Source organism: Dreissena polymorpha, chromosome 2, assembly GCF_020536995.1.
Source record: "Dreissena polymorpha isolate Duluth1 chromosome 2, UMN_Dpol_1.0, whole genome shotgun sequence".
Taxonomy (NCBI): domain Eukaryota; kingdom Metazoa; phylum Mollusca; class Bivalvia; order Myida; family Dreissenidae; genus Dreissena; species Dreissena polymorpha.
This window is the reverse complement of record NC_068356.1, coordinates 54,659,603-54,682,234: the sequence shown is the minus strand read 5'-3', so window position 1 is coordinate 54,682,234 and position 22,632 is coordinate 54,659,603. Positions and strand designations below refer to the sequence as shown.

At 37.0% G+C, this 22,632-nt stretch overlaps 1 protein-coding gene and 1 long non-coding RNA gene across 2 annotated transcripts in view; both read right to left on the bottom strand.

Moving 5' to 3' along the window:
* The window catches only part of LOC127869742 (multiple epidermal growth factor-like domains protein 6), a 166,997-nt gene that overhangs the window by 17,029 nt on the left and 127,336 nt on the right, over positions 1-22,632 (bottom strand). The window contains exons 3-11 of the mRNA XM_052412401.1: positions 7,107-7,183; positions 6,734-6,870; positions 6,047-6,259; positions 5,112-5,359; positions 4,613-4,706; positions 3,473-3,634; positions 2,769-2,875; positions 1,950-2,129; positions 495-799 (exon numbers count right to left, since the gene is read on the bottom strand). Coding sequence (XP_052268361.1) covers positions 495-799; positions 1,950-2,129; positions 2,769-2,875; positions 3,473-3,634; positions 4,613-4,706; positions 5,112-5,359; positions 6,047-6,259; positions 6,734-6,870; positions 7,107-7,183 — 1,523 coding nt within the window. The remainder of the gene's footprint in view (positions 1-494; positions 800-1,949; positions 2,130-2,768; positions 2,876-3,472; positions 3,635-4,612; positions 4,707-5,111; positions 5,360-6,046; positions 6,260-6,733; positions 6,871-7,106; positions 7,184-22,632) is intronic.
* LOC127867086 (uncharacterized) lies at positions 16,271-21,585 on the bottom strand. The gene is made up of 2 exons (XR_008043256.1): positions 21,434-21,585; positions 16,271-16,376 (listed from the first exon to the last, which is right to left on the bottom strand). It is a non-coding gene; the product is annotated as an uncharacterized LOC127867086 (long non-coding RNA).

Here is a 22,632-nt window from a genome sequence, read left to right as displayed (position 1 = left end):
GTGTAATTTGTCCATACACACATCTATGCGTAGTGAACGTCGATATGTTGTGCTTTTGTTTCTCTTTAAGACAAATTATAGAGATTAAAGGAACGGTACATACTATGTAAAAATGAAACCAAACAGGACAAAAAAATGCATATGCAACTTAATCAGATAAATGAAAAGCCTGTACTATGGATACCTCTTCCCACGCCGTCTTGAAGTGTGTGCGATGCTCAGGAAAACATAAAACGCTAGTATTCTGATGCATGCCGATGGAAAGTGTATTTATAAAAATAAAGATTTCAAACAGTTTGCTTTCTTTACATTGCTTATTATCTATGATCTAATACACGGTGAACGAAGACAAGATTTTATCTTGTAGATACAACATAAAGACATACATATGAAAAGTATATACATGTTTTGAATTGAGCACTCGTAAAATTATCTTTATAGCAAAACTTCTTAGAAAAAAAGAATATTCGAATTCTGACCGGAAATGCATTTACCTTGGCGTGTAGTAACTCAATTCACATCCTTGAGTGCATGTTCCGTTCTTCGTGAAGCATTTCTTGTCTCCTCCACAATGCAAACTGCATGTCCCGCTGCAGCTGTCGCCATAGTAACCGTCCGAGCAGCCAAGGTCACAGTTGTTAGCGAAATTCTTACACATTCTATTGTTACATCGAATACTGCACGTTTCGTTGCATACGGTGCCGTAGAAAGTGTCCTTACACCCGTATGTACATCTACCGTCCAGGATTTCGCACACTCGATTTCCGTTGGTATCGGTCAGGCAGTTTGCATGACACGCCTGTTAAAAGTGATTTCAATATTTATCTAAGTGGTAAACGGTTAAACGTGGATGAACCAGCTCTGACAAAGTAACAACAAGGCTCCTATTACCACAACTGACTTACATATATGGATAGCCATCGTTAATGTCGAACTTTTGCAAACATGTGACCCACAGTCAAAACTTTCCACAAAATACACACGTTGGAAAGTTGTCGTTTAATTGTTATTTTTTTAGGTCCATAATTCATAAGTGCTACAGACGATCTTACTAGCTATCTAATTTGGTTCAGACTTTATGCCCAAAATATAATCACCTAGTATAATGGCGATTCGATTGAAGATATTTGAGTTTGATAATGGGCGAGCTTATGTTGGTCTATAATAATAATAATTCAGAAGTACCTCAGACAGTCGGGTAAATGATCGAACTTAGCCGGGATATTAGGCTCAAAAACATTGTAACTAATTTTGATGATATGATTTGTTATTCAAGGAAGAGAGCGGACATTGATAATCTTGCCCTTTTTATAATTCAAAAGTACTTAAGCAATCTGGCTTGTTATCGATTTAGGCCGAGATGAATGCATCAAACATTATCACCAAAGTTAATAAGAAACCTTTTACTATCTGGGTTAGTGGGCATACGCTTATTGTACCCACACACATTATTAAAATGTATCCCGATAATGCGATTCAAATATTTTGAAATATTCAGCAGCATTGATCAGGACGACCACCGCCCGTCCTCCAGGAAAATAATCACGTTTTTAATCGGCTATATGATATCTTTTAAAAGCTCTACCTTGTTTAGTTTCTTAGGTACCATCAGACGTTGTACCTAATACTATTTGTCTTTATTTCAGACAATTGCCCAAACGAGCACATGAATCACTGAGGGCTTCTTACACACGAATGTTTTCCTTTTTCCATGATTTCAATATTCAATATTAAATATGAAGATCAAATGCCTAAAGCGGTTCTGTAAACATACCTGTGTGCAATCCGCCCTCCAGTACCCAACCAGACACACCGCCTGCCTGACACCCCCTGCCTGCTTGTCTGTGAACATATCTAAGTGCAATCCGCCCTCCAGTACCCAACCTGAAACCCCCTGCCTGACACACCCCCTGCCTGACACACCCCTGTCTGCTTGTCTGTGAACATACCTGAGTGCAATCCGCCCTCCAGTACCCAACCTGACACACACCCTGCCTGCATGCGCCAGTGGTCTTGTCGCAATATAGCATGTTGACGCCTTGCTCGACGGTCGGTTGACAAAAAGCACTGCAAGTCTGAATACAGCTGGGACCCCACCGCCCGGCAATACACGTAACACATTCTCCGGACTGCAACAAGTAGGTTATTTTATGAGCCTTCTCGTTCCCGACAAATTTAGCTTAAGGAATGAGCGTAAAGTGTCGTCCCTGATTAGTCTGTCCGCACGGGGTACTCAGGGAAGACATTTTTCGCGTTTATGGATTATTTGAAAATCTCCTCTTAAATAAAAACCCAGTGTATGCACATGAATTAAGATCGGTTTTCCCAATATGAGGCTTATACAAAGCTCATATATAAAAAGAAGATAAGCCGGATACGCCAAGCGGTCTATTGTTTTTAGCACGAAGCTCTTTGTTTAGAACATGTGGGAAACAAACAAGACAAAACATTAAAGCACATACAAAAACCCGTTAATATTATATTTACTTTGGTTCAACTCATAGAGCTGCATAGCGGAATTAACTAAATGTTGCATTTTATTTACTTTTTTAAAACCTTCAATATGGACATTTAGGCAGGCATTTGAGAAAAATATATTCTTTTTGACATTTGATAACGGATGCAACAAAAATAAAACTGCGCATTCAAATGAAAAATACAAGCAAATCGGAAAGTAACGTCCCTGTCCGCACCGGATGATATGGGACGACACTTCAAGTACATGCATTAAGCCCTGTCTTTCCAGAACGCGATTAATTTCTACTTACGTTCTTTTCGCAGGAGGCGCAGACACTCCTGCAAGGTTGGTTGCACGTCTGACCGTACCATCCATCCTCACAACCGTCATCGCACACACCCGTGTCCTGATTGCAGCCTGAGATCAAAATAAAAAGTAAATCACGCCCCTTATATCAGAATTTATTTTCACATGCAAAGCAATCTCTCAGCTGAAAACGCCACTTATTTGAAAACTCATTTTCTAATGCAAAGCAATATCTCCGCCTGAAAACGCCCTTATATCAGAAATAATACTTTATCCCTCAGCCTAAAAACAAGAAACGTACATATAAAAAAAAACTTAACGGCAGAAAACAATGAGTCTGTCTGGCTCAGCTGTTAGGACTAGATTTCAGTCCCAAGATCACGGGATAAATGACCCACCCGGCCACATAATTTGTGTGTGAGTTGGCCATGCAATCCTTTCTATGTACTTTGGATGTTATTGAACGTGGGTAATGGTCAGTTAATGGAATAGGTATATGCTCTTAAGACCGGCAAACTAGCGATCCAAGGAAAATGTTAGTTAGTAAACAGACCGCCGTTATTTGACTGAAATACTGTTGAAAACGGCGATATAGCCAACACAACAAACAGATTACAGTATGAAGTGAAATCCGTATAACCAATTAGGATATTTGAATGATGTATCATTATGTTTTTCGGCGAGTAATAATGGACTAACGAAACTTACCTGACTTGCAGTTGGGGCAGGTCATGTCACAGAAGCTGCCATAAGACCCTTGCTGACAGGCCGTGCAGTGGTTGGGCGAGTTGCTGTCACACCTGTTGAAGAGGCACAGTCTACTCGGACAAGGGGTGGTACAAGCGTCGCCTGCGAAACCCGCTGGGCAGACTAAAATTAAACATCGTGGAAAATGATCCACTATTGTTATTATTGTGTTATGCGTATGGCACAATATCATGTCCATACCTTTCCAATCGAAACGAATTGCTAAGTAAACCGGCTCCAAAAACATTCAATATTTTTATTATGATGTATAATCTAGGACATTCTATCATTTCAACATCCATGGATTGAAACAAATTACTGCGTTAACACAAGGTTCGCATTATTATTTGAAAAAATTCGATGCATGGTCACATTCTGAGAATAATTCGGTCCTCCAATCCGAAGCCTGATTCAATGGGTTTTAACCGGGAATATGACTGCATACGATCTTTAATTGAACGAATAAATTATACATTAAAATGTAAATAATGTTTACAGTTTCTAGTGAATTTGTGGGACATTTACCACAAAGAAACAGATTGTAAAGGAATTACATAGTGTATTAAACATTCCTTTGCTATATCTATAAATGATTATCGTATTAGAACATAATTTACACCAAAATACAAAATACATTAACATTCAAAGAAATATATTCAATCAGATACTGTTTCTTTTACGTGAAGAACTTATAGGATAAATAATTCAATTGGCCATCGTCAAATCATGCTGCAAGATAATCGTCTATAAATTTTATTCTAAATTGTCCCTTGTCCTTATCATCAGAAGACCAAAATGCATCCCCCTCAAAACCTTACATGATATACTTATTTCATACACCGTGTTTATACTGTAGCACAGGCTTATCAGGGACGATACATTCCGCTTAAACTGGATTTCCGCTCAGAAGAGACTTCCTTTAAACGAAAATAATAAAAACGGAAACCGTCGTCACTGTTGGGCATGTTCGGACTGCAAAGGCTTATCTGGGGCGACACTACATATTTCACATCGTACAACGCGCATAAGCACACAGCGTAGTTGAAATGCGACACCTGTTGACACAATGCTTGGTGGATAAAAGGCCGTGACGCCACGAACCTGCTGACGGACAATTCACGCTAGGTGCCGACACCTGGCAGTTGTCGCAGATACCCGACACACGACCACAAGTACTGTCATTGCATCTGGAGCTCTGTCGTGATAGACATGAATATCTTCAAAAATAATTAATTACATGTATATAAAAAAATGCACTGTTTAAATACATTTCTCTTAATAATATTTTCCCAGTCATCATTTACAGCTATTTTTCTTTTGTCTATAATGATAAGAAAAGATCAGCAGCAACTATGAATGAAACAGGTTTAATCCCTTTAAGATAAACGAAACCTTTTTAAATGTGCTGTATACTACCAACTGACAAACCATCTTAAAATTGTGATTCGAATTCAACGGTCACCTGTGGATAACGGTCACTTTGGTCATTTCCCTTGACTGACCGCTGAATTCAGGTTTGACTGTATATAATTTTCTAATCATAAAATGTATTGTCATTTAGAATACGTTTAAATAGCTTGTTGTCAAGCAGCACACATACCGATTGGCACGTTGACTGACACTGGTCTCCATAGGAACCGACTTTACATCCGGTAAGACAATATCCGGTCCTGTTGCAAGTATCGCCCAGGCAGTTCACGTTACACGCGCTGTTACACGTGGAACCAAAGTACATGCTGCTGTTGCAACCAAATCTGCAAGCCGCAGTAGTGGCGTCACATGCTTTGTTGACGCACTTGTCATTACAGGACAGAGAACAGTCGCTTCCGTAAAATCCATCCGCACAACCTGTTTAAGATATATATAACAGCCACGTACAAAAGCCGCATTCCGGGAAATGTAGTCATTTACTAGCCTTTGCAGACTGCACAGGCTAATCTGGGACGACACTTATCGCAAATAAATTAAGCCCAATTTTCCTTGAGCAATGCTCGTATGTTGATAATGTTGTGCGATGCATAAGGCTTTGGTTAACCAGGCTTTTGGGGGGATGAAGTATGGTAGCAGAATTATTAATTTTGAATGATAAAAGTATGGTTATGTCAGAAAATGTTTTACATTCTCACATGACCCGCAAAGGGTTTTGCAAAGACGCAGAAAGAAAATATCTGTGAATTATTCTGAAACAGCATGGGCGGTGTCTTATGTTGTGAAATTAGTTCGAACATTTAAAAAACTTATATTAAGTGAAACGCACGTTACTAAGCGCGCGATCTGACATACAAATAATGTCTACACGTTCCAGCGCAGTTGAACCATATCAGTTGGACAATGTTTGTATCTAAGTTCGCAAGATGTTTCCACTTTTTTTTAATTTGACGTTGAACCTGCATTGATAACCATATTATTTTCACTGTAATTTATAATACATAATTTATCGTCTCGTGATCTCATCGCAACTCCAAATCGGTGGATATATCGCAATAAAGGAGCCTTTAATTCGTTCTTGTATACAGTCTACTACAACAGACTTACCTTCTGAACAGAAAGTCCTCGTGTTCACGCAGTTGTTGTTCTTGCAGTTCGGACTGCAGGCCGAGTCACATTTCTGTCCGTACCATCCCAGGTCGCATGGGGCGCAATTACCAAGCTCAAGGGAACATGTTGCCCCTTGACAGAAGCTGCTGCATCTTTCCGTACATTGGAGATTGTAGAAACCGTCTTTGCATCTCCCAGCATTGCAGTTTCCTAACGATGAAAGTTTGTATCTGTAGTCAGATATTGATGATGGTAAATCTTCAGTCGTCTTTCATATTACCCATCCCCTCCCACCCCGATCACTTTGATATAACTCGTCCGTTCACACTTGACGAAGTATGAAGCCACTGAACCTTAGCTTATTTCCCTTACATTGAACAGTTACCCTGGGTGGAAAGAAGCAAGCTTGAGATTATTTGTTTAATCAGAAAATTTCTAATGGTCTGAGTGGAGATCAGAACCCGGGATCTTCCAATTCCTTGACGAGCGTCCAACCACTAGACCACTGTTCCCAAACTAAATACACAATAACGCTAAAATTCGGAAAATACATAAAGCGCTGTATCACCTGTCAATCTGGTTCAATTCGGTTTGCCATTGGTGTATTTCTAGATCTGCAATTGCGTACAAAATGAAGTATTGAGACGTACAAAGGTTGCAATCGTAAAACTCAAAATAACGCACCAGTGAATCTGTTACAGCTCATCACCCCGGTGACGTCAGTGGCACAACCCTCGGAACAGGCGCGACTACAGGTGTCACCATAAAATCCCGCCTTGCACGTGATACACGAGCCATTATCACGAGAGCATTCCAGGCACCTTAATAAAAACAATTATGAATTTACGTACCTTACTACAAATAATACCATAATAACCTTACAACATATTACTGATATTTTTAAGATAAAGGTTTCGAAAAGCGGGTCGAATGCCAAAGGTGTTCCGATACTGCTTTTTCGGATTTTTGTTTTGCGTGATACTGATATTTGGCTTACTACCAAAGAACCTATTTCCTAAACAGTCCAGCATAACAAGTTGTAAACAAGTGTGCATACCCTGTATGGAGACATGGGATGATGCATAGCAACCCGTAATATCCGTCCTTGCACTTTGCGATGCATTGGCCATTACTCTAAAACATGAACATGCATTTGGAAATAAGGTTGGGCACACATGGAAGTCTGGAGGTTGGGTACACATGGAAGTCTGGATTGGGCCTCGTTCTGGAACAACGGACTTATTGCAGGTGCGTAAAAAGTCAAGGAATTCTCTTTTGAAAGGAAATTCATCTTCAGCGTAAAGCGTCGTCCCTTATTAGCATTTGTGAACTGCACATTCATATCTGGGACGACACTTACCGCACATGCATTAAGTCCAGTTTGCCAAGAACGTAGCTAAATCGTTATATTTCAACCGCAGTATTTTATTGAACATGTGTATGAATCGTTTAATAACATATTAATCAATTTAGAAAAAAAAACTCGATAGAAATAAAAACAAACACGAAATATGCTTTGGGAGAATGGTTGGATATACATTTAGGTCTGATAGTTTCTGTTACGTAGCAGAGTCTATATAATTTACAAATCAATATTTAAAAGAATGTAGATTCCGCTTGTATGGTCTTTTGCGTTTAAAGGAAGTTTGTTCTTTGCAAAAACCCAGTTTATGCGGAAAGGGTGGTCCCTGATTAGCCTGTGCGGATACGCACTTGCAGTAAACCCCGTTTCCCAGTGTGAGGTTGAAATACAAATGACAAATAAAGTTACCTACCTGGAAGCAGGTGTCATTGTAGCAGTTCAAACAAGTCTGGTCGCACGTTCTACCCCAGTGAACGTTTGCGCATGACCTGCAGGACCCTGTGTCTCGGTCACATGTTCCGTCACCACATGTCGACGGGCATGACTTGTCACATAGCACACCCCAATTGTTCCTCGGGGAGCAGGCTGGATCAAATGGAACATTGTTTATTTCGCCTGTAAACAAATCAAAATGAGCCTCGCTCTAAGAAAACGGGATTTAATGCATGTGCATAAAGTGCCGTCCCGGATTATCCGCACAGGCTAACAAGGGACGTTACGTTCTACCTAAACTGAATTTTCGCAAGATGAGACTTCTTTTTAAGGAAAATAACTATAAGAGCGGAACGTGTCGTCCCTGATAAGCATGTGCCGTATTCACAGGCTAAGCTGGAACGACATTTTACGCACATGCATTAAGCTCGGATTTCCCAGAACGAGGCTCATTTGTTAATTGTATAATTGTGATAATCAAAAATTTAAAATCGCCTTTAAAACGTTAACAAAATCGCATGTTATATCTTATGGGCTATATTACAAAATGGTTTGCACTGTCGTCATTAGTATTTACTTTGGTATTGCCGGTTATTACAGTACAAACATTACTTTATCATAGACCGACGGTTAAAGTAAATTAAATAGGTATCTTTTAAAATACTCAGCCATTTAAAATTTAAACATTACATCCAAATGGAGCGTAAATCACATAATTATACATCGCTGAACAATGTTATAGTCATCAATACATTGAACTCGACACCTGCAAAGCCAAACTGCGACATAAAGGTCAACACAAGTTAATTGTTTGTGTTAAGTCAAACGCAACATTGAATCGCATTACTACATGCAACAAACAGCAGAAAGCGGGCGCCAATGCACACGAAAACTACTTGCAACAACAAGCGGAAAACGGGCGCCAACGTAAACTTGACGCTTTGGACAAACACTACAGAAAGCCCGTGTTTATTGCTAACCTCCCTCCACCTTCGCGGTCAGTTCAAAAGCGTGCTAGAAAAGTAAAAGATAGAACGAAAGCTGAAATGAATTTCGAGATGTTTGATGAATAGAATTGATAAAATGTCATATAAGCGATGAATTATTTTTTTGTATTTTTATCGAAGCTCGTTCATATAGCCATATTTGTGTTTTTCTGCAACCCTGAAATAAACAAATTGCTTCAGTTAATGATTTATTTAATAACGCCTTTAGTGCAAATTTATATCAGGCATATAGTTAACATCGGATTTGTTCATGTTAATATAATTTGTGCCCTGTGTTTTATCTCAAGAAGAGTAAAGAACGTCTTAATAAGAAATGAAACAAAACACATTTCTTTTGTTTGGCATGCATTCATATCTGTGTTTTTTGCTTCAGTTTAAACTTATGTAAAAGACCTTTGTGATGTGAGGCTTTTGTTCGACTGCTATTGCTTTTTAAACTCGTTCACTTGTGTTTAGACTTATGCTTTCATATACATATAATTGTTCTTGGCAATTCCATGCAGTGCCCGGTTTTATATTTGTACCTGCTTCACGACACAGCTCAGTGGGGATGGGTTTACTGCAATCAAGACAAGACCCGAGTGTCTGGTCGCAGGTGCCATCGTTACATGTTACTGCGCATGTCAGCTCGCACTTGGGGGCCCCCAATAGCCGGCCTTGCACCCTTGGCGACACTCTCCTGTCCTGTTACAGTTCTGATTGGCGCAGTTCACTGGACAACTGATGTCGCAGCTCGGTCCGAATTAGGTCTGCTCGCATTCCTCTGTGCAACGTCCGGTGTCGATATTACACGAACGTATAGCCAGGGTGTTCATACCGCAGTTGCCATTGCATCGCTCCGTGCATGTTGAGCTGAAGAAACCAGGGACGCACTGGCCTTCACTACAAACTCTATCATCCCTTGCGCAGCACACGCGTCCGTCCGCTGCCCATGGAAAGCATTTGTCGCTGCAGTTCAGACTGCATAGGGATCCTTATTTGCCTTGCTTACATGAGACACAATCCCCGAGGTTATCACACGCTTGACAACCGGAGTACCTGCACGGCGTTGTACCGGTCAATGAGTAATACCCGTCGTCACATCCGCTTGCACACGCGCCGTTGTCTTGGTTGCACTCGTCACCCTTGCAGTTTCCTTGCACCCCACCAATCGTTAGCCCATGCTTCACATCGTGCCGTGTAGCGGTTGCAAACGCCGTTGAGACAGTTATGTGGGCATGTCTGGTTACAGTAGAGTCCAGTGGTTGATGCCGGGCACACTGGAAATGTAGAGAGACAAAAACTAATAGCGACAAGGTTACATGGCAGCAGTTTAAATATATTTGAGCCTCACTCTGGGAAAACAGGGTTTAATGCATGTGCATAAAGTATTGTCCCGGATTAGCCTGTGCAATTGTGCACAGTCTTATCAGGGACGACACTTTCTGATTTTTTATATATTTTTTTGTAAGAAAGGAAACTCTTCTTTGTGAATATCCAGTTAAGGTGGTAAGTGTTGTCCCTTATTAGTCGGTACAGAGTGCACAGGCTAGTATGTGCCGCAACTACGAACATGCACACGTGTTTTACCAGATCGATGCTCATTTGCATTTGAAATGGACATTGAATGTTTAGTATAGCATGATAATGTATATCTGTATATTCCTGCGATGTAATGACGTTATGAATACCTTTTACCCTATATAAAGGAGGTGTAGTAATAATACACAAACATTTAATGGGCGCTTTTTAAATGGGCAGATGTTTCAGTAACTACCTGTAAGAGCGTCTTAAGACAACCACCACCAGCGGTGGTATATTTAAAACGATATAGCAATTGCAGAAAAATCCGATAAATAATGTCGTTTTCAAGTGTTTTAGTTTAACATTTGATACATAAGAACAAAATGTAATAGTTGGTCTTAGGACAAAATGTGTTTTACATACATAATGTGTTTTGTTTTAGATAAGACTATAATTTAGTCACTTGACATGAATACGAATGATATTGCTAGATATGTTCATACAAAAGTAGTAGTGAGTTTAGTTGTCAGCGGTCTTTCGATATTTCATGGCGCATTTTTAGCGAGTCTCCCTATCGTAAATGAGCCCCGCTCTTTCAAAAAGAAGTTTAATGCATGTGCGTAACGTGTTCGTGCAGGCTTATCAGGCACGACGCTTTCCGGAACAACTTGATTTTTGCTAGGAAGAGACTTTCTTATAACAAAAAATATTAAAAAAGCGGAAAGTGTCTTCCCTGATTAACCTGTGCGGACTGCATTAAACCCCATTTTCACAGTGCACGGCCCAAATGTACGAATGTGGTCAGTAAAATATGAAACCAACAGCTTTATTTGTCAATTTAAATAGAAAAATGCAAATCTGTATCGATAGGTTTACTACCTCCGTAATAACAATAAAGGCTTTACGATAATTAATTAGTGAAAATGTAATTGTATTATATACACCTGTGATTGCATGTTTTAAATTAATATGTTCATAGAATACCGATAAAAATATATTAGAAGAAAAACATACCCGATATACCTGCAGCTATATTAAATATTACGTTAAAAAACCAAGATGTGTCACAGTGTTAAATAAGCATGCATGGTAAGATGCATATACATATGAGCCTCGATACGGGAAAACCGGGCTTAATGCACATGCGCAGTGTTGTACAAGATAAGATTGATCAGTCCGCACAGGCTAATCTGGGACGAAACTTTCCGCTTCAATGGAATGTTTTGTTATGAAGGAAGATTCTTATTAGCGAAATTCCGGTTTAGGAGGAAAGTGTCGACCCTGACTGCCCAGGCTAATCGGAGACAACACTTGACGCAAATGCATTAGACCCCGTTTTTCTAGAGCGAGACTTTGTAACACTAGTAAGCAAATGTGTTACTGACAAAATATCGTTATATGTCTCGTTCAAATTTAATCAGCATAGCATATGTTACACAGTCAAGTATAACGCAGAAGGTTTTGTTCAAACACAAATTTTACTTTCACCAAATCGAAATACAAAAACAAAAAATGGCTGCCATTTTGAACTTAAGAAAATGTACACCCGACGTCAAGCATGATGCAGCATTTTTCCGGCCGATATTGTTAATTTTAGTCTGTAACCAAATCTTATTTTTACACAATTGTTACTTGCTAGCATAACAAGTCAAACGTCTTATAGCTCATGTTTACTCAACAAAGTTTTGTAATAACCATGCATATTTCGTAAAGTTTTCTTTGCTTCCATGCTGAGTTGAAATTCTGCACACAACATAAAAGATACATTTTTTTTATCGCTATCATTTTTTTCATTTTAAAGGCAGATGGTGTAATCAGGCAAGTCTTTGTAAATAGATATTATTTGAACAATTAACAAATGAACAGCTTATTTAATGAAAGAAATATCACTTTTAAGTTTAAATTCAACATCAACTTTGAAAAGTAAAAGAACAATTTGCTGACACTGTTCTCAATCCGTCAATTGTTTAACAAAACATCGCGTTATTCGAGTACGTTCAGAACTTTTAAGAAATCAAAAGTGCAGTCTCAACGGTTTTATTCGAGCCATATATTTCAACACTGTTATATGCATTGTACTATAATAATACATCCACAATACACACAATCGTTATAATTAATGCGACTGCGTTTCAAAATGCCAAGACACTCGCGTCATTGACCTGAATGATGCAATGATATAATTTTGTCGATAGAAAAGCTCGTTAACTTTGGCGATTTGTTTTCTCTCAGTTAAAAGAATGACAAGAAACGCCGTATTGGATTGAAAACGTACTGCTTTCATTCTTATACGGTACATTTATTTGAAATGTAAACATTTAATTCATGCATATATTCAAATTTCAAATCAAATAAACGAGGATTGAAACGCCCAATAAGTAGTCCGCTAGTCCGCTATGTACATGAAGAAGGCGTGTAAAGCAAGGTGGACATGTATAGCACAAGAACAAATAGATCCCTTCTATAAAATCATTAAGCAGTATGTTCAAAGACGAAAGAGAACGGAAAGACAAATATATTTTTAATAATTTAAAATACAACACAATTAATGTTCATGATCGCTAACATCAACATCGAACGTGTTGTTCAAAACCAAAGTAAGATTGAAACCAACGTGAGTTCCGAGGATAATAAACTTTTGTCTTTAACAAGTTTTGTTGATACCGGAGTGCGGTGCAACAGTGCGTACATGTAATTAACGACAAATATATCGTTTAAAACCGTGAGCACTTATACACTTCTAAATTTCTTATCATTATCATATCGCACAAAGATTGGTTAATACGAAGTAAGCGTTTTCATTTGAAAGCAACAATGGTTATATACTTTTTTTAGATAAACGCATTTGTGACACTATATATCACTAGCCGTATTGATAAGAATTATTCTCATACTTTATTAACGGAGAGGTTACATTTGCATTGGAGAATGGATAAGTACCATGCATTGAAGTAACAATAGTATATAAAGTTAAGTAATTGAGTACAACTTAAACATTTTGACTTTTGATTTAAAATGATAAAAGAAAATAAAGACCTATCTCTACCCAATAGTTTCGATTTCCTTGTGATTGTCTAAGTATCGTCAGAGATAACGTTCTACATGCATTCGTATTTGAAAATGTCTCGTATCTTCTTGAAAATCGCAATAATAAGCCACTTAAAAAGATACAATCATCCAGCGAGATCGTAAACAAAGATCGTAAAGAAAGACCCCTTTATGGAAAAGTGTTGACCCCAGGAACACAATCTGTCAACGAAATATGTAATGCGATTAGCATAGGATAGTCATCGTGGGTCATCGTGGATAATACGGATAATGTTGCTTAAAATTGTTCTTAAATGCTTGTGTGCTTCTGCAGACATGGTTTCTCTAGTAATTAAAAGTTTATTTACTTTTTAATTTTGTCTTTCCCGTGTTTGTCTCATGTCGGATCATCTTGTTATTCTGTACAATTTCCATCTTTCACATTTTTTTTTAAATAGGAAGGGAAAAAGTGAGATTTTATTACTTGTGTATTACCCGAATTTACTTGAACACTATCACAATTTGGTTAAATCTTCAGATCAATAAATAATGAAAACATGTCTATGATTTGGTTAAATCGACAAACAATATCTGGACATGTACATGAAAATCTGGGAAGACACTTCACGCACATTCATTAAGCCCAATTCTCCCAGAACGAGGCTCAAATATAAAACATTATGTCAATTGTAGAAATGCTCTTCGATTATAAGGACAACACTTTTTTTGATTGAAAATACATAACCGAAAATGAAAAAAAAAATAACGAGTTTTATTAAGATGTAAAAATCATACTCGTTTTTTAAGATCAAAACCAACATATAATAAAAAATGTGTCTTTTTCTACCGCATTCTGCTCAAATCTAGATTTGCTATAGTGCACACTCTGTATTTCAAGATTACGTAAGATAAATGGCATTGCTGTTCGATAAATTGAGTTATACACAATTCAAGTCGTGAATGTAATTTAAAATCAACAAATAGCGTTTAAATAATTGCCGTTTGTAAACTTAACTGAAATTTAAAATAAGCTTAAGTAATTGCAAAATATATATATATATATAAACTGACACCCATTTATTTTGTCAAAAACATATTTATGATGCTCATAGATTCAATTGATTTGATTTCAGCAGCGTTCTGGGAAAACGGAGCTTAATGCATGTGCATAAAGTGTCCCCCAAATAAGCTAATTCAGTGCGCAAAGTCAAATCTGGGTCGACACTTTCCGCCTAAATTGAATTTTTGCTAAGAACAGACTTTCTTTCAACAAAAAATAGAAGTGCGGAAATTGTCGTCCGCGATAAGCCTGTGCGGACTTACTGAATATGCATATACATTAAGCTCCGTTTACCTATAGCGAGGCTCATTTTAAAGTGTGAGACAGCATTCAGATTTTACAGATTGGAGCGAAGTTATCGGTTGATATATAATAAATATATAAATAATTTAAGTGTTGGTATTTAAACGAAAAGACAACATAATATAACATAAAGCATTTTAGCAAATATAATGCATTTATCAAATGTTATAAATGATGTTGAAGAAGATGATGCTCATTATAAAGGTAAATGAATACGTTAAGCAAAAATTTTGTGCAATAGTACAATGATTGGCGATGACATCACTTGTGTTTTGTGCTTAGATAAATACACTCTAATTATACAATAAAAATGAGAATCATGCATGATGATTTTGATTATGATTATAATAGACTAGCACGGTGACAACTAATAAAGATGAGAAACACTTGATGACAATTATCATACGAATAATAACATTCGACGAGAGGAAGGTGATAATGTCGATACTTAAGGGAACATGAGTTTGCGATTTTAAAAATAATGCTTAGTTGATAATGATAACAAAGTAACCATACTTACTTGCTTGAGAGGGTACGACAAGCGCCGACAGCTTAGAAACTACGAGTATTAGAACTGGCTTCCACATTACCGTATGTAAAGCAGTTAAAACCTCTGGTTATAATCTAAAATATTCATTATTTGGCATCATTGAGAAAGTAGTTGTATTTTTAATGAAAAACAGTCAATAGGAGTACAAGTAGGATATGTATTGCTATGACCTATGCCAATGCCTAGTATTACCTTTAAATAGTCAGGTACGATGTACACATAGTACGATTGTCAATGTCATGAGTAAATCATTGTTTATTCTATAATTATTAAATGTAATACTAGTATAATCAATATTATGATATATTGATAAGTTCTTTGCATATTATTTATTAATTCATCATATTATAATGATTACCTTTGTCATAAATTACATTTAACTCGCAAGTATTTCGCGGTATTTTCTCTTTTCCGCCATCTTGAATGTTTACTATTATATTACGTCATTCATTGAAATTGTGCTAAATCATATGTCATTCATTGAAGATGTGCTTAGTCATGTGACGTCATTCATTGAAACATGAGTATGACGTCACTTTACTACGAGTATAAATAGGGCCAAACTGTCGTTTGGTTTCAGTTGCGTTTTGGCACTCATTGGAAAGGGTCATGGATAACGAGGTTAGATGACTTGATTTTTTCTTTTAGGCGAAGAAACGAATAACATCAGAAAAAGAAATAATATGAAACTTGAGAAATGACTTTTGTGCTAATAAAAAGCGATATTTTAATTTATGCAGTCTTTATTTTCTTTATTCAGTAGAAAATTTGTGGTGTTGGCACCGTCTGACGGCCACCAGACGGACATAACATTGGTGTCAGAGTATTAGAATTAAGTTTATAGATAACTGACCCACGATAAATAAGTTGTAAACTTGATAAAATGTTGAAATTGTGACAATGTTTAATTTTTTTAACAAGCTGTTGTGCTACAGAATACTGAACAGTATAGAATCTCCATATAGAAATGAACACAAAGCAGTTTGTTGTTTATTTATTATGACAATGAAAATCAAAATCTTCTGCTATTGTGTCCGGTCATGCTTGGTTGGATCGTTCCCGTCACGCATCATTGAATCGCTCTGAAATTAGATACAGAACTTATAGATATATTGCATACATATAGCACGTTTTGCTCGAAAGATTAAACAAATTAGTTAGTTTGTTTTTCCTTTTAAAAATTTATATTATAAGATCGAAACGAGATTACATAGAGTAGTTCATAGTCCTAAATTGTGTGAGATAAGTGTCGATAGGAGTGTTGATAGTAATGTAAACACGTATCAGGCAGATGGTTATACAACTCTTCATGAAATTGCTACAGCAGGAGTTAGTCAGAATGATAGACAAATTTTGGATAGTTCGATAAATGATGAAATTTTATCGAAATTGACAATTTTAGATACTTTGTGTGGTCGCATTGAAAATATGGATTCAAAACTTCTAAATTTGTAATCAAGAATTCAAGAAATTGAACAACCTGACAGAGAGACCTCATTTAATTTTGCAAGAATTGCATGCAATTCTGATGTTAGACACACACAGTCTGATCCACTTATTCGGAGAGATCCACTTAATAATCACAACATGAGCAATAATGTTTCTTCTCAGTTTATCTCATATAACATGGTCCCAGCACACAATGCTGTCATGCCATCTGTCAACAACAATATCACCAGTCATTTGAAATTAAAACCTCAAAACTACAGTGGTGATGACGATTTACAAGATTTCTTGACTCAGTTCGAATTGACAAGTGACATTAACAGATGGTCATACACAGAAAAATCTTTGTATTTGGCTACTGTCTTAACAGGCAATGCAAGGTCACTGCTTTGTGAAATGACTGAATTGGAAAGGCGAGATTATCAGAGTATAGTTGGAAAGTTAAAAGAACGTTTTGGCAATGAACACAAATCTGAAGTGTTTCGCACCCAGTTAAAATCAAGGGTTAGGAACAGGAACGAAACGATTCCTGAATTAGCTCAATCAATTAGACAAATGACAATACAAGCTTATCCAACTGCAAACATCGAAGTCATTGAAGCGTTAGCACTTGACAGTTTTATCGACGCTTAAGATAATACAGATATCAGACTTAGGCTAAGAGAAATTAGTCCTAAAAACATTTTTGAGGCTGAACAAATTGCTGTTAAAATAGAGGCTCATAGATTAGCTGACCGACAAAGAAACAGACAAGTCTTGAATGTACAGACAAGTCAAAATTCTGATCATACCAGGAAAGAAATAACACAATCCTCACCCCTATGGCATGCACTTAACAATAACAAGCATACTGACAAAAGTTCATGGGGACCCAAATCAATGCATGATAGGAATAGGAAATATGGAAATTTTAGAGACAGTAGACCTCACAATCAGTTTAGGAACAATAACAGAACCCCGAATAAAAGTTTTCAGGGAAACCAAAAGTGGTCGAATTGGCGGGATCACAGTTCGACAGTAAAACAAAACGATCCCAAATTGCATAAAATAACTTGGGATCTGAACATGGCTACTTTCTAAGTACAAAATTAGTTGACAATTGTATAGCCATGTTGGTAGATAGTGGTGCTAATGTTAGCATTCTTAGTAAACAGACAATTGAGAATTTACCATACTTTATTAAACCTAAATTAGAACCAGTTGCTACTTCTTTGATAACTGTAACAGGAGAGTCCACTCCATTGTTAGGCAAAACTGAAGTTGAAATTTGCATTGCTAACCAAAAGGTTAAACACACATTTCTTATTGCCGATATTAAACAAGATGGAATCTTGGGTTAAGATTTCTTGACTAAAAATAAATGTGATTTGATGTTCAGTAAAGGTTACATTGTTTTGCATGGTGAAGTAATACCTTGTATTTGGAATAGTAACCAAGTTGAGGCAAATTGTTGTCGTATTGCTGTTTCTGAAACTGTAGTAGTTCCGCCAGAGAGTGAAACAATCGTCTTTGGGAAACCATTGGATAAGATAGATAGAAATAGCGTTGGGATGTTGGAAGTCTTTCAGAAATTTGCTGAGAATAGTGGGTTAATGATAGCTCGTGTCTTAGTTGATCCAAAGGTTGGAAATATTCCTATTCGAATTGCTAACTTTGGGAAAGAACCCCAGAAAATTTATGAAAACACTGTAACGGCAGTTTATGAACCAGTTACTGTAGTTGAAAGTCAATGTAGTGATTCAAGTTTTAGTGAGAGTAGTGTTGTGTGCCAGAACATTTGCAAGAGTTGTACGATAGGTCTTCACAAAATTTAAATAAGGATCAGAAAAGTTAAGACAATTGTTAACAAAACATCAAGATGTCTTCTCAAAGAACGATAGGGACATAGAAAATACTGATTTGGTTACTCATAAAATTGATGTGGGTAATAGTAAACCAATTAAGACCTATCCCTATAGAATTCCCTTAGCAAAACGAGAAGCAGCGCAACATGAAATTGAGAAGATGGCTGCTGATAGCATTATTTAACCAGCTTGTTCTACATGGTTATCTCCCATTCAAATTGTGACAAAAGCAGACGGTTCACTTAGATTTTGCTGTGATTTTAGGAAACTCAATGATGTAACAATTAAAGAAAATCAACCGTTACCTAGAATTGAAGACAATCTTGATGCTTTAGAAGGTTCAAAATGGTTTAGTTGTTAAGACCTGAGACAAGGCTTTTGGCAAATTTCTATTGACATAGAGAGTAGACCTATCACTGCGTTTAGTTTGCAAGGTGGAAAACAATGGAAGTTTTGTAAGCTTGCATTCGGGCTTTGTAATTCCCCAGCTGTCTTTTCCAGGTTAATGCAAATGACATTTTCAGATTTGATTTGGAAGACTTTTGTGTTGTATTTAGATGACATCATTGTGATGGCACGTACTTTTGATGAGGCAGTCGTTAATTTGGAAAATGCATTTATCAGGTTGAGGAAGGCAAATCTAAAATTACATCCTAAGAAATGTAAATTGTTTCAAAGAGAAGTTACTTTCCTTGGTCATGTGATTAGTGAGAAAGGGATTTCTACATGTCCAAAAAAGGTTCAAACTGTTAAAGATTGGCCTACACCAAGATCCGTAAAGGAGGTCAAAAGTTTCATAGGCTTGGTGTCTTTCTATAGGAAATATATTCACAATTTCTCAACAATTGCAAAGCCATTACATGAACTTTCTGAGGAAGGTGTAAAATTTAGTTGGTCGGAAAATTGTCAAGTTGCTTTTGACAAGTTAAAAGATGCCTCGATGAACAATCCTATCTTGGCATACCCTACACAAACAGACAAGTTTGTCATTGATGTAGACTCATCAAATGTTGGGACTGGGACAGATTTTTCTCAGATACATGGACAAGGAAAAGTAATTGCGTATTACTCTAAATGTTTTTCAAAACAAGAAAGAAGTTATTGTGTTACCAGAAAATTATTAAATGGTGTTGTTCTTGCCATTAAAGACTGGCATCATTAATTTGTATGGTCAGGAATTTACGGTCAGAACAGACCATGCAATTCTGAAATGGTTAATTAATTTCAAGGACTTAGATGGACAGCTATGAAGCTGGTTAAATGTTCTTTCAAATGACAATTACAAAATTGTTTACCGTCCAGGGAAATTGCACTCGAATTGTGATGCACTAAGTCGTAGACCTTGTTATGAGAGGAATTGTTTGTACTGTGAGAGAATTGAATCAAGGTTTATGGAACAAAACAAGACTTGTGCTAGAATTAGCACACATGTATACCCACATGTGACAAATTTAAACCTAAATGTGACAAATTTAAATGTGACTAAGAGTTCTACAGATTCAAAGACTAACGAGGTCGTTTTGCATAGCGTTAAGTCTTTTAGTGAGACAAAATTGTTGCCACTCATATTGGTAATATTGTGTTTGCTCATTTTGAGGGATCCGTTGGTTATACTGGTTGTTTGTATTTGTGCTTTGTTTGTAAGGAATGTTATGGAACCAAGTTCTGGTGATGAAGAGTCCAGTTTTGGGTCAGAAATACACTCCATAGTTACACCAAAGTCAGGCTTAGAACAGGTTAAGATACAAAAGAGAGTGGGACCCCCTGACAAGTATTAACAAAATTCATGCAGTGTTGTTGCAATGCAGGATTTATCAAATTTACAGCTGATTAAATCACCAGAGTGTATTGATAACAAATATTGCAAGAAAACCGATTCAAAAGTGTGTAGTGTAAATGTCACCCCAGTAGAAAATAGAAGTAATTGTATTGCAAATGAAACTAGTCGTCATACTGAATCAAATCCAGAGGATTCAGTCAATGACAAATTAAATTCTATTGACTTAAAGAATTTAGATCTAAATGATTTGACAAGGCTACAAAAGGAAGACTCTATACTCTGTGTAGTAAGAGACTGGGTAGAAAGTGGTATTAAACCAGATTGGAATGATGTTAGTGATAAATGCCCTGATGTTAAGTATTTGTGGTCCAGATGGGATTCATTGTTCTTAGAAAATGAGGTGTTGTACAGAAAATGGGAACACGAGGATAGTAGTTTGTTTGATTTGCAAATAGTTATTCCTAATAGTCTCAAGGAATCCATTTTATATCAGTAACATGAAAGTGTTACTGCAGGACATTTAGGTGTCAAGAAAACTTTACAAAATATCAAAAAGAGGTTTTTCTGGATAGGATTGCGTAGAGATGTTGAAACGTGGTGTAAGAAATGTACAATTTGTGCAAGTAGGAAGTCTCCTCAAATGAAAAATAAAGCCCCAATAAAACAGTTCAATTGTGATGCCAGATGGGAAAGAATTTCCATAGATTTTGTTGGTCCTGTTGCAATTACGAAAAAAGAAAATAAATATTTGATGGTTGTCGTTGACCAGTTTACAAAATGGACAGAATGTGTTCCATTACCAAATATAGAAACTGTTACTGTAGCAAATGCTTTGATAGAAAGGTCTTACAAACTATTGGTATGCCATTATCAATTCATACCGATCAAGGTGTTCAGTTCGAGTCCAATTTATTTAAAGAATTGTGTAATCTCTTTGGTATTAAGAAAACCAGAACTACACCATATAGACCACAATCAAATGGTGGTACAGAAATAACAAACAGAACGATTAATAGCATGTTGACTTCGTTTGTATCACAATTTCGTGATGATTGGGATCAATATGTACCTTTCTGCTTGATGGCATACTGGTCATCTGTTCACTCTGCTACTGGTCACACCCCATATAAAATGATGTTCGGTGACGACATGAGATTGCCCATTGATCTTGTTTTTGGTCATCCTTCAGGTTCTGAAAATAGACTAAATGAAAATGGCAATGAGTACATAAACAATTTTAAAGGAAAGGCTCTATGATGTGCATAATTGTGCAAGAAGTAAACTCAAACTTTCAAGTGATGTAATGGAAAAGAATTACGATTTGAAAGTTAACTTACAAACATACACAATTGGTGATAAAAGTTGGTTTTTTAACCAACAACGTAGAGTTGGTCTTAGTGGAAAACTGACACAAGGACTGGACCATATTTGGTCGTTGGAAAAGTAAATGATGTTTTATATCGCATTCAAATAACAAAACAACAAAAACCTAAAGTTATTCACCATGACAAGTTGAAAATGTATTTTGAAGGAAATTATTAATCAGACAATTAATCTTCAATATAAATTAATCTCATTTTTAATATATATTTTTTTTACAGAAACGTTATACCTGCCTTGTTTGTGGGGATATCAGGTTCCCAACACAAATGAAATGTTGCAACCATGTGGTGGAGCAGCATTCCGGGATCTCGTGGAAATGTGTTCGGTGTTGTAAGGTCTTCCACCGAAACACGCCTGGCAGTGGTCCGTGCCATAATCAAAAAGAGGACTATATTAGGTTTGTACAGATGACGGGCGCACGTGGAGCGGAGGCGGAGAAAGTCCTAAGCGACTTTAAGCTTAAGGTCCCTTCACTGATAAGAGGTCAGAGGATCATGACGCCACGCGGCGAATCGCAACTCAACCAGCTCCTGTATTTTCGGGAAAACGCCTGCCAGAACTTCAAGCAAATGAGGACAACTGGAAGCGGGCCAAGAAGAGCCGGTCTCTTAATTCATCGGAAAAAAGTTCTTCCTCCTCAGATTCCTCAAATTCTTCCATCGTGAAAGAACCAAACGTTTCAGTCCTGGAACCAGAAAAGGATCACCCAAAATCCACTACGCAACAAATTAAAGAAATCTACCCAGAGAAAATTGAATTGATTGAAATAAATGTTGGAGGAAAAGTATTTATTACCACAAAATCCACCATTGAAAACACCAACATCAAGTACTCTAACCTTATTGATCGAGATCCAACTTACTTTGACATTATCCTGAACCATCT